Here is a 15275-nt window from a genome sequence, read left to right on the forward strand (position 1 = left end):
AGCGCGAAGTCAGTTAGCGCTTTTGTGTGGTGAGCGAGGATGTTGCAAGCGGCTTCCCGTGTGACCCGCGCTGTCCGCGGCACTGGCGCCCGTGCCTTCTCCGCTAAGGGTGCGTACACCATCGTGGACCATGAATTCGACGCTGTTGTTGTCGGTGCCGGTGGTGCTGGTCTTCGCGCTGCCATGGGCTGCGCTGAAGCAGGTTTCAAGACGGCTTGCATCACCAAGTTGTTTCCCACGCGCAGTCACACCGTTGCTGCCCAAGGTGGTATCAACGCCGCTTTGGCCAACATGACCGAAGACGACTGGAGATGGCACATGTACGACACCGTCAAGGGGTCCGATTGGTTGGGTGATCAAGACGCCATTCATTACATGTGCAAGGAAGCTCCACGTGCCGTGTTGGAACTCGAAGCGTACGGCTTGCCGTTCTCCCGCACGGACGAAGGCAAGATCTACCAGCGCGCGTTCGGTGGTCAATCCTTGCAGTACGGCAAGGGTGGCCAAGCGTACCGCTGTGCGTGCGCCGCCGATCGTACTGGCCATGCCATGTTGCACACTTTGTACGGCCGCTCGTTGGCGTTCGACACGGAGTACTTCATCGAGTACTTTGCGTTGGACTTGATCATGAACGACCAAGGCGAATGCTGCGGTGTCATTGCCCTCAACATGGAAGACGGTACAATCCATCGCTTCCACACCAACAACACGGTCCGCATCCATCTCCCATTGACTCGACGATCTCACAATGCATTCCTTTACGATTAGGTGTTGGCTACTGGTGGGTACGGCCGCGCGTACTTCAGCTGCACTTCTGCCCACACGTGCACCGGTGACGGAACCGGCATGGCGCTTCGCGCCGGCATTCCTCTTCAAGATCCTGAATTCGTGCAATTCCACCCTACCGGGATCTACGGTGCTGGCTGCTTGATCACGGAAGGCAGTCGCGGTGAAGGCGGCATCTTGCGTAACTCGGAAGGCGAACGCTTCATGGAACGTTATGCCCCTTCGGCCAAGGACTTGGCTTCTCGTGACGTCGTGTCCCGCGCGATGACGATGGAAATCCGCGAAGGCCGCGGTGTGGGCAAGGAAAAAGATCATATTTACCTGCACTTGGACCACTTGCCGCCTGAGTTGTTGGCCGAACGTCTCCCTGGTATCTCGGAGACCGCCGCCATCTTTGCCGGCGTCGATGTGACCAAGGAACCCATCCCCGTGCTCCCGACCGTCCATTACAACATGGGCGGGATCCCCACGAATCATTACGGCGAAGTCGTTATGCCGGACACCTCTGGCCTTCCCGACGTGAACAAGACTTACCCGGACAAGGTCATCAAGGGTCTGTTTGCCGCCGGTGAAGCTGCGTCGGCGTCGGTCCACGGCGCCAACCGCCTCGGTGCCAATTCGCTGCTCGACATTGTCGTATTCGGCCGTGCCGCTGCTCTCCGCATCGCCGAAATCTCCAAGCCCGGCGAGGCCAAGCGTCCTCTCCCCCGCAACGCTGGCGAGCAATCGCTGCACATGGTCGACTCGATCCGATACGCCAACGGCGCGATCCCGACTGCCGAACTTCGCTTGGAAATGCAAAAGACGATGCAGAGCGACGCCGCCGTGTACCGCACGCAAGAAACTCTGGCGGAAGGTGTTCAAAAGATTGACGCAATCACGCCAAAGTTCAAGGACATCCGCGTGACTGACCGTTCGTTGATCTGGAACACCGACTTGATCGAGACGATCGAGCTCAAGAACTTGCTCGCATGCGCGTCGGCCACGATGCACGGTGCCGAAGCGCGCAAGGAATCGCGCGGCGCCCATGCCCGCGAAGACTTCAGCGCCCGTGACGACGTCAACTGGATGAAGCACACATTGGCATACCATGACGACGAATCGACCAAAACCCACATTGCGTACCGACCGGTGCATTACCACACACTGGACGAAGACGAATGCAAGACGGTGGCCCCCGTCGCCCGCGTGTATTAAAGCCCCCGATTCGCCCGGTGTTGGCGAGAAGAATGACATGCGCATGAATTTTTCAAAACCCTCGTGTTTGTCTAGACGGGAAAGTGGGATGGAACCACGAACAGCGAGGGAGCAAGGACGGTGGCTTCGACGGTCGATGATGGCCTCTGGCATGGCTAGGTCATGGATGATGGACGCGAGCTCCACTGCCGCTGACAGCACCATGTCTAGTTTTGTCGTCCTGGCGATGGAATGCATCGTGGGTGTTAAAGGCACTTGCTTCGTTCCTGCCAATCTCGAGAACGGAGCGTGTGGTGTTTGCGAATTTTCATACATATTTAACAATTGCCACCATGCATATAAGGATAAAAGGGCAGTCGGTATCGTGAGAATCGACAAAGCAAGATCCATTCAAGTCATGTCAACGTCGGCAGGAGGACTATTGCTGCCATTGAGCCGAAAGCTGGCGGCCGTCGGCGACATTGGAGTGGTGCCCGTTCCGTTTCGTTGCGGCGACGTTTCTGGCGACGATGGGACGCGGGAAGCGCCGCATTTGGGGCATTTCCGCGAGGCGTCGCATTTGATTTCGTCGCAATCGATCTGTTTCACAAAGGTCGCGTGGAGTCGGCGCAGGATATGGACCAGCGCGGCGGCGTCCGTTGCAGTTAGCCCATCCACGTCGACCTTGCCAGTGTCGGCGTATCGCTGCACCCGAGACAGGAACGTTGTCGAGTCTGCGTGGATCTCTGTCTGGGATAATTGGATCTCCGAATGATGTGTGGCTAGGACAGCGACTTGCTCTGGAAGCGGCAGTTGGATCGATAGCGTCGCACCTCCGTCGGTCATAGGCGCGGTCGACGTCGAGGACGAAAATGGGGTGGAGGTCATGTCGCCAACTGTTGACATTTTTGTTATAGACGACGATGACGACGACATTTGTATGATATCATGGTATGTGTCGTCGTGGACCCCATGACGTCCATGTCGAGTCGTTCGACAAGTGGTGAACGCTCTCATGTGGCGCCACGGGTGGCTTCAGTCACAACTACGGCGTTGGTGGCCACAGCCTCCCTTTGCCCCTACCTCGATTCCTCGTTTGCGCAAGCTGTGATATCATCACCGGTTGTGGGTCACGCTGATATATGTCGTCGTTCTACCCAACCTTTTCCAAGCATGACGACGTTCTCGTTTAGGTGCAAATCAGCACAGGAATCGCCTTGGGTAGATAATCACGTCGTTCTATGTGCAGCGCCGCGAACTGAAGGCTCCACGTGCGGCGCGTCGTGCACGGAAGAAGCCCTGTGTCAAGCCCCCAGGCATGGTCTGAGTAGATCGAGATGCAGCGTGAAGAACCTTTGATATTTTGTATTTCTTTCCTTATTGGTTTTGCCAGCACAGTCCGTTGGAATGTTTTCTGCCACGGCATCTGCAACGCGGCCGGATGACGCGTTGGTGGCGTCGATCGAGGTGGAAGTCGGCAAAGATGGCTTCAAGCCTAAAGCACGTGAGTCTCGTGAGATGGGTATCGACATTGTCAACAGTGAAAGCCCAGTCGTTCACGCGCATGTTGACACTGTTGTTGCTGTCGTCCCAAACGAATCCATCGACACCACCACGTCGCCTGACATCATTCCAATGCCGGCTACGGCCATGACTGCCGACGAAACAAGTTCTGACTACTTGCCTGCACAACTTCATGCCAATGCTGTGGAAGCTGAAGGCGGTGTGGTACATGACGTAGTGGACGACAACGTGGACGACGACAACGACATCCTCGAACCGTCGGAAGCGTACCTTGCACAGTGCTATGCCCTTGGTATTCTCTCACGAGGCAAGTTTAACGATCTCGACAACTTTGAACTACTCAAGGACAAGGTTCGTCAATTGGCCCTTCGCTCGGGGTTTCGTGTACGCGTACAGCGACCGTCTTCCGGCCATCGCCGTGTGTGGATATGCAAAAGTAAGCCACGATGCCCGTTTGCGATCGTCGGCAACAAGAATCGGCGGGGAGTTAGCCTTGTCACGAAGCTTGCGCACAACCATACGCTGCACTTCTCCGCGGACAACGCCCCAGCCCTCAGCCTCTGCGAAGCATCAACGCAAGAGGTGCTGGACACACGACAGATCACGAACGTCATGTACATGTCGTAGATGGCGACGTTTGTGCGGAACTCAGAGCTATATGCAAACTCACCTTCTGTCTCGAAGATCACAGCCCAACAGATCTCTAACGTCGTCCACGCCAAGACAGGCTACCACATCAACGCGATGAGGGCAAGTCGTATCAAGCACATGCTTCTCGACGACCCCGAGCGCTACTTTGTGCCTGGCATGTCGGTTCCATTCACGAGTTCTAGCGCCACAGAGTCTTCGACAACCGCAACAGGAGCAACTGTGTGGAAGACGCTGGCGGAAGCGATTTGGGACGGCTTTATGATCGTGGTAAATGACCCTGTCACAGTGCAGTCTGTGGGAGTCGCTGCCGTCAAGAAGATGGTGACAACGTTCAAGAAGCCCTTGCACAAAGACACCCTACGAAGCATCATTCTCATGTCGTGCCCGAATCCCGAAGCACTGCCGTCGTCGACGTCGAATCGTCCGAACCCCATCAAGTTTTTGGACGCATTCCACCGGCACGAGCAGTTTGGGTTTTTCGAGTGATGTGTACCTTGTAATTGGTGGAATTCTTGCTCGGTTTAAATTTATATCCAATGAAACTTAGTTATTTTGTTAAATATTGATGTTTTTGACCAATCATATTTCCCACCTCAGCGCAAACTTGTCAGAGGAGCAACATGGAGACCGACACCATGCCCCAAGGCGACGACGGAGCAGTGGCAGCAGCGCATGTGGATGCGGTGGAGTCTCTGGACAAAGCCTTATACGACCAAGATAACAGCGACTCGCGCGAGCTCGAGGACGTTCTGGTGCAGGAGTTTCCAGAAGGTTACATTCCGTTTGCGACGAAGCTGGGTCTTGCCCTTGATGACGGCTCAACGTCAAATCTCATTCAAGTGGAGAGCTTTGACGTGCTCAAGGCCAAAGTGCGGCAGCTCGCTTTGCACTCGGGATTTCAAGTCAAGTTGGACGGCCGCAGCGACAAACGGCGGCAGTGGAAATGTACGAGTCGTCGAAATTGCCCCTTTACCATTGTGGGCAATCGAAACCGGTACGGCATCTTTGTCAAGCCCAGACTTGGACACAACCATGCATTCCACGTCCACGAAGCGATGAACAAGCGCTTTACCACCGGCACCACGCACGAGGTGTGTGTTTCCCTTGTATTCTCTCGCGTGTAATCTGTGCCCGACGCTGCTTGCAACGATGGTAGCTCGCGTGCATCGTGCGGCGATCCCCCCTCTTCGCCAACCATGACTTGTTCCACATCTCCGGGATGCAGATTGCCAAGTGTATCTTCGATGTCACGGGGTTCCACATCAACCAAATGCGCGCAAGCCGCATCAAGCGTCTGCTCCTCGACGAACCCGACCGATACCTGCCGTGTCCAGATACACCTCCATCGTCGTCAACGCCGTCGTTGGTGCCCAAGCCTCTTCTTCCGCCCTCGCTCGCGTCCACTGGAGCCAGCCAAGGCACACCGGACAGTGTCGCGTGGGAATGCTTCGTTGTTCTTGCAAACGACCCCCACGTCCTCTCGACACTCGGCGTCGCCAACGTCAGGAAGATGGTCGCGACTTTCAAGCGGGAAATGCACAAGCCCACGCTGCGGGCGATCTTGCGCATGAGCGTCCGTGACCCCACCAACGTCATGCCGCCGTCGCTCACAGGCAACCGTCCCCTTCCCTCCAAATTTGTGGATGTGTATCAGCGCCAAGTGACGCTCGGATTTTTTGACGACGTTATGGAGCCTCAACGCACAAATACCCCCCAACCAACTCTCCACGCCACGCCGTCCGAATCCACAGACCCACCGTCACCAGCCACAGCGCCAAGTCCTTCAGCCGTGCAGCCTCCCCCGCATGCTGCATGAGGTTGTTGTCGGGCCAACATGGAGGACGACGCGTTTTCCACCCGGATTGCGTTATAGAACGCAATAGATCGACTAGAAGCTGTTAAATATAATACAGGAAACCCTCACACTGTTTGCATTCGTCAAAAGAAGCCCAGCTCCGTCTGCCGCAAATACTGCTCGACAAACTGCTTCACGTTTGGCGGGTTGGTCGACAGGCACGGCAGCACCTGGTGCCGTGGGCATGTCATGAGCAGCGTCGCTCGCAGTGTGTCCCGGTCTTGCTTGAAAACTGCTACCATGTGCCGCACTCGAGCTACGCCAAGATGCTCGATGGTCCATGGAGAATTCGCGATGTAGACAAAGCAGTCCCAAACGGCTTCGGCCATGCTCTTGACGGGTGAGTTGAACGAGTCAGTGGGAAGTATCGGCAGAGGCTGCGAGTACGTTGAAGGAGGTGAAACAATGGGGTCGACGGTGGCGCCGAATGCGTTGGGGCCATCGACGTGGTGGAGGGATTTTGGAACAGCGAAGCACAAGGCACGACGCGCTCGGGATGATGGACAAGCAGCTTCTTGATGACGCTGGCACGGTTAGCCTTGACATGACGCCCCGTGTGCGCAAAGATAGCGTCGGATATCTGTTTGCCCGTGAGTTTGTTGATGTTGGTGGATTGCTGGTAAATGGCGGACTGACGGACGTAACATGCGAGCTGCATACATACAAAAGGGATGCATGAATTCGTCACGAGCGGAGGAAATCGAATGGCACTAGACATACGTACTTCCTCCGTCGTGGCGGTCGTGAACCGTTTGCCTTGGTCCTGTGGCAGGTGGAACGCATGGTTGTGCGCGAGGTTGGCCCTGATCTGGATACCACGCTTGTTGCGGTGGGCAAAAATGGAAAAGGGACACCCGTCCGCGCTGCCGCAGAGCCACCCACGACGTCTGTTACTACCGCCTTTCGCCATGCGTATCTGAAATCCACAAAGAATCGCGAGGTGCCGAGCTTTCGTCCGCACAGCCTGGAACGAATCGGCGGTTAGGACGACGGACGGATCCGTCGACACCAGGCCCAGATGGAGAGCATGTGGCATATACGCATCTGGGCCTGGTACTTCCATCACTTGTTGCGCTGCCACGTGTCCATCGCTTTGTCCGTCGGCCGACCATGACATCATGGCACTTGATTCCACGAATGATCATGCCGAAAACTGGTCGCGGAGAGAGTATCGTCTATACTAAAACCAAGAGAACATTTCGGACTTGCGTAATTTTCGCATACAAATTGGCCAAGATCATGTTTAGTATGTACTAATAGTAACTTGCAAGCACCGGATAAACCCAATGGAGTCGTCCCATAGTACATTGCAATGGGGTGACAGTTGTCCCATTTCTAATCATGGTCGCTGGTGCCGCCAGCGTGCGGCAGGAAGTACATGTTGAGCACTTCTCGATTCGCCGAGAGGTAGTCGAGAAGATTGAGCTCGATCATTTTCTTCGTGGTTGGCATGAGAGCTTTGCCGCCACGGCCTGCTTGAGCTTGGGCCATGGCCATCGCTTCCTTGAGGTCGCCCGTCTCGGCAACATGACGCTTGACCTCCTCGACAACGATGCGAATGCCCTCGTCGTACTTGAGCGCTGTGTTGAGTCGGACGCAAAACTCTTGAAACCTTTCGACACGTTGTTGCATGCGATCACATTCAACGGACGTACCGGTCATGGTAGATGGCCGACGCCCATGGCTGTCGGAAAAACGTCATCCAGTCCGTCACCAGGTTCTGCTGGAACGACGAAATCGCGCAATTCAAGTACGCTTCATGCAACCCCACAACGCATTGCAGGTTGGACACTTCGACCGCGTCATTCCCGACGTACGTCAAGGTCGCGAGGACACCATACTCGTCAAACTGGAGGCAGCTGCAACACACGTGCCGTAAGCCCACCTCGTTCATGGCAATCCGACAAGGTGTTGTTGGTACCAGTAGTTCGATCCGTCGGGACGCTCGGTGGTGAGACTCTTCAGTGTCGCGGGGACGTCGGGGAGGTTGATGTGGACGAAGTGCATCGCACCCATCCAAGCGTGCGAACACACTTTGGGCATGGTGAACTTGGGTGGTGGCGTTTTCTTGGCGACGTCCATGTCGGTGCCGGACACGGCATGGCCGAGGAGTGGATCGATCGCCTGCAAGAGCGACGCCGCCAGGAGCTCACCGCACTCGACACTGCTGTAGTGCTGTTGACACAGAGCCTGTGGAAACCGTCGAGAGAACCGGCACAAGCTTCCGCCGGCGTAAATGAACGGGTCGGTGGTCTGGAATCGCGAATTCACGACCAATCGCCCGTCATACACGAGGCCGCACTCGTTGATCGCTCGGAAGGCGTCGTAGTCGGCGTCGTCGTAGGTGCAGCACAGCAAGACTTCGCAAGGCACGAGAGTTTGGTGGGGAAGCTCGCGTCGAGGGGACGGAGTCGCCCCCATGGACGTCGAGTCGGGTGGAGGCGTCGCAAGCAGATGTAACCCTTCCAGTGCATTCGTGCGAGCGTTTACCGCGAGGGACGAGAGGTCATGGAAGTCGAGCACCACGATCGCATGCTGCTGAACGAGGGCGTTGACAACTTCGAGTACGCGAAGGTCGTTGCTCATCGGAGGCGCGCTTCCTGGCTTGGGTTTGAGCCATGTGAGGTTGGTTATGCCCACGGCCAACGCGCCGTGCAGGACACTCAACGCGAACGCCGACGCGCCACTCACGACAACGCGGGGACACTTGCCGGCCACTTGCTTGACCGCATCAAATGCCACCTTGGCTGACGCGACGTCGTTCAACGAGAACACTCCCGTGGGCACGCTGGGAGGCACGTACGTGTCGCCGTCGTACTGAGACGTCAAGTGGAGTTTGGTCATGGTGCCGTCCGTGAGGCCAGTCGTGAGGACGAGGTAGTCATACGGGAGGCACGAGTTATCGACCAAGACGACGGCTTTGGCTTGACGATCGATTTGGACGAGTCGGCTCTCGACAATGCGGGCATGGGACTCAATGCCGTACTGGGTGACTTCCGTCGAGGTCAGAAGGGTGGGTCGAAGAAAGTAGCGGAGGTCCGGCGGCCATGCCGGCGACGGAAACACATTCAATCCGTCGGGCGAGACCAGCGTGATGTTGGTAAAGCGAGCGTACGGGACGTGGAGAAGGCGCTTGAGCAAAGTAAGGCCCGTGTCGGACGCCCCCACGACGACAATGCGCGTGTTGACGATCATTTTCGGCTCGGACAGCAGTCTCTTGGTGAAGAAGTACAGGGCACCTTTTGCAAAGTGCTGCTGCTTTTTAGCGTCGTCCATGTCCTCGTGGGTTGCAGGCAAGACGATCTGGCGGCGCGGCAACGCCAGGACAAAGTCTTGGACGATCACGGGACTCACGTGGGCCTGCGGCGCGATGTGTGCAAAGAGGCACGTCTTCTTGAAGTGGCGCATGCACTCCTTCAGGATCACGCGGCCAGCGCATGCGTATAGCGGATTGAGCACCCAATGCGTCAGCATCGCTTGATCCTTGGCGCGATGGTGGGTCAGCACGACGAGTTGCTCCACGTCGAAATAATGCTTGAACGAATTCGTGACTTCGTGGTCGCGAGACAGCGATGCCAATGCGACCACAACTCCTACACCCATGCGAACAATCAGAACCACTTGTGACCAACCCTTGGCGAGCGAGGGCACCGTGAATGCGAGCGACAAAGAGCACGTGTTTCGGGTTGTCTTCGAGGCCAATTTCGTCCTCTTCGGCAGCGAGCGCCATCTCGTCCTCGAGCGTGGCGATGGACGCGGGAGGCAAGGTCTCGACGAGGGGGGCGAGTTGGTCGAACGACTCGGACAGTTTGAACCGGGCAATGTCGACGGACAACGCAGTTGGAGCAGGCGACAGAAATGGAAGCGCGTCGCGGTGCAAGAGATAGAGGCAATGCGAGTACGTGCTCGACGGTTTGGGGGGCACCAGAGTAAAGTTGGACAGGACCAACGGCTGCGTGGAAAGCGGCGCCACCGTCACGAGGCAGTACTCTTTTTGCGGAAACAGCGAAAACGCATACTGGAGAAATGCAGTTGACCGCACCACGTACGAGTCATCGATGCAAAACAGCGTCATCAGGAACGCATTGCCGTCGACGTCGACGAGCGCGCGGGCATCGTCAATCGACGAAAAGATAGCGGTCGTCATGTCCGCGCTCGACTTTGCCTGACCATCGAACCGGACAACGTTCGCCAGCGGGGCAAACACCTTGAGAACGGCATTCACGTTCAAGTGGTAGGTCTTGAGGCGGATGCGCACGGTCGCTTCCGTGTCGTCCGACCGCTGCACGACGCGATCGCTGACGTCAGCAGGCGGTGGGTTGAACGTGATGTGGTATGTCTTTCCCGTCGTGGGGTCGACTCGGCGTCCTACAGTTTGTGTCTATCGATTCAACGCTTCCACTCCATCGCACCTGAAATCCGCGCAACAACGTCTTCGTCGGGCACGTCGAGCACGAGCACCATGTCAGGCAAGATGCCGAACGACACCATGCATCGCGCCTGCGCTTCGTTGCGAGGAAACCCGTCGAGGAGCCACCCGTGTTGGGCACAGTCGGGTTGGCCCAGTCGGTCCAAGATGGTGTCCATGATGAGTTCGTCCGGAACGAGTTCGCCCATGTCCATGTATTTCTTCGCTTTCAATCCCGTGTCCGTTCCGGCTTGAACGGCTTCGCGAAGGATGTCGCCCGTCGACAAGTGGATGACGCCGTACTTCTTGACGAGTTGCTCGCACTGCGTGCCTTTTCCACCGGCGGGCGGGCCACATATGATGAGCTTGGGGGGCATCGCTTCGTGCTTTGCCGTTGCGCCGCCCTTGATCGCCCGGTGGATCTCGGCGCCAATTTTGTCTTTGCCTTGCATCCCGTCCACGCGAAGCACCCGCGACGTCTTGGAGAACGTGTTGATGACGGCGCCGCAGTTTTCGTTGTACTTTGTCAACCGAACCTTGATCGTGTCTTCCGTGTCGTCCGACCGCTGGACAACCTCGACCCCAGGCGGCGGCGGGTTGAACACCAAGTGGTACGTTTTTCCCGTGGCGACGTCGACGCGGCGGCCCGAGATGCGCTGGATCACTTCGGACGCCGGCACGTCGAGGATGATCACTAGATGAGGAATGATCCCGAGCCCGACCATCGCGTGCGCCTGCACTTCTGTTCGGGGGAACCCATCGAGAAGCCACCCTTTCTGCTGGCAATCGGGCTGGTCGAGCCGATCGACAATGACGCGAATGATCACGTCGTCTGGCACGAGCTCCCCCGCATCCATGAAGGTTTTTGCCTTCAAACCAACGTCGGAGCCAGCTTGAATGGCAGCGCGAAGAATATCTCCCGTCGACAAGTGGACCACACCATGTTGTTGCACGAGCAGCTCACATTGCGTGCCTTTGCCGCCGGCAGGTGGGCCGCAAATGATGAGCTTCGGCGGGCCTGTGGGAGTTTCCATCCATGGCGTCGGTGACGCTGAGGTGGGTACCGCTTCCTGCTCCGTCACTGAGGGCTTCGCCAGTGCCTTGGCAATGTCCTGAGCAATCTTATCTTTGGCCAGCATGCCGTCCACCGTCAACACTGTGGACGTTGGCGAGAACGTTTTGACGATTGCGCCACAATTCGTGTGGTAGTGGCCAAGGCGGACCTTGATCGTGTCTTCCGTGTCGTCCGCGCGTTGGGTCACTTTGTCTTTGAGCTCGGGGGGCGGTGGGTTGTAGATCAAGTGGTATGTCTTGCCAGTGTCGACGTCGACGCGGCGTCCTGAGATGCGCTTGATCACTTCTGCGTCGGGCACGTCGAGCACAATGAGCAGCTGTGGCACGATGCCGTGGACGACCATCGTTTGCGCCTGGACTTCCGTGCGCGGAAACCCGTCGAGGAGCCAGCCTTGCCGTTGGCAATCGGGCTCCTTGAGGCGGTCAAGAACCACACGGATGATCAAGTCATCCGGGACGAGCTCGCCTGCATTCATGTACGTTTGTGCCTTGAGCCCAAGATCGGAACCAGCCTTGATCGCTGCGCGGAGGATATCCCCTGTCGACAAGTGGACGACACCGTATTGCTTGACGAGAAGCTCGCATTGGGTGCCTTTGCCGCCCGCAGGAGGGCCACAGATCACAAACGTCGGCGGCGCTGCGCTCGGATCGGTTCGATGTTGGCGATTGAGCTTGGTCTTCTCGGACGTCGACAGCGCCTGAATCAACGAGTACGTCACGACTTCCTTGTCCTTGGTGCCGTCGATTTGAATGAGCGCTTGGTCTTTCGAAAAACACTTGAGGATGCCAGGCGCGTGGTCGTGGTACTTCTTCAACCGGGGCTTTGTCTCCATGCCAGCGCTAACTTTGACGAGTCGCTGCGAAACTTCGTCGTCTGGGACGTCCAGGAGTATTACGACGTCCGGCTTGATCCCTCGCTGACTCATGCCATGGGCCTGGGCTTCTGTCGTGGGGTACCCATCGAGGATCCACCCCTGTGTGATGCAGTCGCTCTCGTGGAGGCGATCCGCGAGCAACGACAAGACAATGTCGTCTGGAACTTCCTCGTGCTTATCGAGATGGCGTTTGACCTTTTTCCCATGTGCGTGGTTCATGCGGCTTGCGACCCGCAGCAGCACGTTGATCGTGACGTGGACAAGACCGTACTGAGCGACCAGCTTGTCGACTTGGGTGGTTTTTCCGCTCGCCGGCGGGCCAAGCATGATCATTTTTGGACTCTTGCGTCGTTTCAAGATCTTTTCGAGGCGGGAGCCGGGGGAAGTCATCGACGACGACGGCGGCTTGAGCAAATTGTTGTACACGGACAGGTCAAAGCAGTCGCGTAATATTCCCAAGTCGACTTCGTCGGAAATCGCCATGATACCCACAGCCCGCGACGGCGCGGGCGACGGTTGCGCGACCAAGCACATGTTGTGTGACGTTTGCGATCCAATCAACTCGGCCAAGAAGTAGTCACCAAACGCATCGACCAGCGCCTACAGCAGACTGATTCAGATCGCCACGCTATGGAGGGAATCGCTCGTATACTTGGTTCTGAGCCTTTAGAATCGGTTCCAGGTCGTCGTGATCTTCGATGTTGGCCTTGCGAATGGTAATGGAAGGCAGAAACGCCTCACTTGGACACACGAGGACGTCGAACTCACCAAACAGCTCTTCGTCGTAGCGTTTCGTGTTGGGGCTCACTTTCGTCGCCAGGTGAAAGTGCGGTAGGAACGGCGCCAAGTCGGGTTGACCGAGGGAATTGTGCGATGGAAACACAACCGACTCGATGGACGTTAACAGGTGAAACATCGTCGACAGCATTTCTGGAAGGATCACCATGGCGCTGGTGGTCGACTTGAAGACAAAACACGTCAAAAACAGAGTCGTGTGAATCTAGAAACAAGACCATTGTAATGGCAACATGCGCGAATGCAGGGGGACGGAGACTGACACACCTTGAGTCGCAACAGGGTGTTGTTTGCAGGGTAGTTCTCGACTGCAAAGCTGTCGCAGAGGTACTCCAAGTACCCAGCATCTTCGCACAAGTCACCGGGAGGCTGGTCGTTCACGCTCATGAACCCAACGATTTCTCCCGTGGACGTCTCGGCCGTGAGTGCCAAGTACGACGTTTCGATCAGCATGTTGGCGTGGCTTCGCCCATACATGATCATCTGAGTCGTCTTCTCGGGTGCGTCCAGTTCACCTACGACGGCTGCATCGCTTGCCTGTGATCGACGAATCGTCAGATCGTCCATCCTCGCGTCCGAGTTGCGCCGACCCCTGTAGTTGCCGTTACGCCGCCGTCGTTTCAATGTTGGGTGCACACCAAGAATCCGGATACACACTTGGTGTGTATCCGGCATTATATTATAGAGGTTTCATGCAGTGCCAGAGGAACGGTCTCATTTTGCCTTGGTGAAGCAATCGATCGTGCGCCATGAGGTGGCATCGTTTGGGCGAATGAAGGTAGCCGAGCAAGCGTTAGTGTCCCCGTATGGCACGCAGCACTAGTCGGTGTTTGAACAGGATGGGGGATGGTGCCCCGTTGCCACTCTTGAAAAGCGAATGCAAGCGCAGATTCATCGATAGTTGCGTCCCAACGGCTCAATAAGATCCATTTCGCCCCATGCACATCACATTAAGGAGAGCAGAGATGGATGGAGATCTAACGTCGTCGTACGGCTGACGATACGCCTCAGGTACTGGACATTCAGATTTTTGCAAGAATGTCTAGCAAAGAGGTCACGGTATGCTCCACCCGAGTCGAGGTATTGCAAGCCTGACTGCCACGATCCAAGAGACTAGCCGAGCACCCAGCAGCCACTGCACCGACATAGTCGTTGCGAACGTCATCCCCAACATGCAGCAAATCTGCCGGGCGGCAGTGCAGCCTTCTTGCAGCCTCATGAAAGATGGAGGGGTCAGGTTTCATGACTCGATGGTCCCACGACGTGAGCACAAAATCAACCCTTGAGTCCAGGTCCAGATCACGCAGAATGCTATGCAATCTGTTGTCAAAGTTCGAGATGACGCCGATCGATACGTTTTCCGCATGCAGTGCATCCAATGCAGGTCTTACGTCGGGATACACCTACAAAATCCTATAAGATTCATAGAGCGCAAGGGCAACAAACCTCCCAGGCATCCCCGCAGGCGTAATACGTGTAGAGCGCATCAATCAACTGTGTGGCGGGCTCTGGGTGAGCTTTCATGTGGGTTTGCATGTCTGCAGGAAATGTATCGAAAATGACTCGACCCCACCATGGTTTTGCCGTCTCCGACTGTCCATCCATTCCAAAATTGGGCGACGCGGCCAAGTGCGTCTTGAATGCTTGCCCAAACGCTTTGATGGAGACAGCGTCCTCCGACACGGGGCGAATCAGCGGCGGCATGATGGCGAGAAAGTGATCCATGTACACTGACGCGACGCAGTTCCTTGGTCGAAACAGCGTGCCAGTCGCGTCTAGCGTGACGTGCCGGAACTTGGGCAACATCAAGGTCAATGGCGGCGCGTTTGAGACTCAGACTATTTTGAACCAAGAAATTCAGCGCATTCCCGTCAAATTTGGATTTGCACGATGTGGACGGCAACATTGATTGAAAATTATATCAGCGCATTATGCACACAGTGTAGGTGTGGTGATCACAGCATGTGACTACTTCGAACACCGTCATACATAACTTCCTTAATGCTTACTGCGAACCAACATTAAGATGGGGTCGTTGTCGAGCAATTATGCAACAATAACGTTATACAGTGCGCGAAGTAGTTTTATGCTCACATTGAAATCTTCAATATCGCGATAAATGTCAGATAAA

General features: G+C 56.3%; 7 protein-coding genes across 7 annotated transcripts; 3 read left to right on the forward strand and 4 right to left on the reverse strand.

Annotated features, from left to right (window-relative positions):
- The first annotated feature begins 1 nt into the window (after nucleotide 1).
- On the forward strand, nucleotides 2-2913 carry H310_06717 (succinate dehydrogenase [ubiquinone] flavoprotein subunit 1, mitochondrial). Its single transcript, XM_008871878.1, has 2 exons — nucleotides 2-711; nucleotides 769-2913. The coding sequence occupies exons 1-2, from the start codon at nucleotides 40-42 to the stop codon at nucleotides 1981-1983; spliced, it is 1887 nt and encodes a 628-aa protein (XP_008870100.1). The 5' UTR covers nucleotides 2-39; the 3' UTR covers nucleotides 1984-2913.
- H310_06718 (hypothetical protein) lies at nucleotides 2212-2851 on the reverse strand (the record flags this gene model as incomplete). Its single annotated transcript, XM_008871879.1, has 1 exon — nucleotides 2212-2851. A coding segment is annotated over one exon (478 nt), but the record flags the coding sequence as incomplete, so codon positions are not given.
- Nucleotides 2914-3345: 432 nt separating the features above from the next.
- Nucleotides 3346-4684, forward strand: H310_06719 (hypothetical protein). Its single transcript, XM_008871880.1, has 2 exons — nucleotides 3346-4068; nucleotides 4114-4684. The coding sequence occupies exons 1-2, from the start codon at nucleotides 3370-3372 to the stop codon at nucleotides 4621-4623; spliced, it is 1209 nt and encodes a 402-aa protein (XP_008870102.1). The 5' UTR covers nucleotides 3346-3369; the 3' UTR covers nucleotides 4624-4684.
- Nucleotides 4685-4733: 49 nt separating this feature from the next.
- On the forward strand, nucleotides 4734-6077 carry H310_06720 (hypothetical protein). Its single transcript, XM_008871881.1, has 2 exons — nucleotides 4734-5228; nucleotides 5294-6077. The coding sequence occupies exons 1-2, from the start codon at nucleotides 4758-4760 to the stop codon at nucleotides 5951-5953; spliced, it is 1131 nt and encodes a 376-aa protein (XP_008870103.1). The 5' UTR covers nucleotides 4734-4757; the 3' UTR covers nucleotides 5954-6077.
- Nucleotides 6022-7122, reverse strand: H310_06721 (hypothetical protein). The gene is made up of 2 exons (XM_008871882.1): nucleotides 6717-7122; nucleotides 6022-6644 (listed from the first exon to the last, which is right to left on the reverse strand). The coding sequence occupies exons 1-2, from the start codon at nucleotides 7110-7112 to the stop codon at nucleotides 6249-6251; spliced, it is 792 nt and encodes a 263-aa protein (XP_008870104.1). The 5' UTR covers nucleotides 7113-7122; the 3' UTR covers nucleotides 6022-6248.
- An 82-nt stretch (nucleotides 7123-7204) lies between these two features.
- H310_06722 (hypothetical protein) lies at nucleotides 7205-13762 on the reverse strand. Its single transcript, XM_008871883.1, has 7 exons — nucleotides 13412-13762; nucleotides 13002-13349; nucleotides 10405-12949; nucleotides 9644-10360; nucleotides 7914-9585; nucleotides 7648-7851; nucleotides 7205-7604 (listed from the first exon to the last, which is right to left on the reverse strand). The coding sequence occupies exons 1-7, from the start codon at nucleotides 13709-13711 to the stop codon at nucleotides 7328-7330; spliced, it is 6063 nt and encodes a 2020-aa protein (XP_008870105.1). The 5' UTR covers nucleotides 13712-13762; the 3' UTR covers nucleotides 7205-7327.
- A 312-nt stretch (nucleotides 13763-14074) lies between these two features.
- Nucleotides 14075-14969, reverse strand: H310_06723 (hypothetical protein). Its single transcript, XM_008871884.1, has 2 exons — nucleotides 14591-14969; nucleotides 14075-14547 (listed from the first exon to the last, which is right to left on the reverse strand). Exons 1-2 carry the CDS (start codon nucleotides 14948-14950, stop codon nucleotides 14167-14169), a joined length of 741 nt encoding a protein of 246 aa, XP_008870106.1. The 5' UTR covers nucleotides 14951-14969; the 3' UTR covers nucleotides 14075-14166.
- Nucleotides 14970-15275: the final 306 nt, after the last annotated feature.

Source organism: Aphanomyces invadans (assembly GCF_000520115.1).
Source record: "Aphanomyces invadans strain NJM9701 unplaced genomic scaffold supercont1.12, whole genome shotgun sequence".
Classification (NCBI taxonomy): Eukaryota; Oomycota; class Saprolegniomycetes; order Saprolegniales; family Verrucalvaceae; genus Aphanomyces; species Aphanomyces invadans.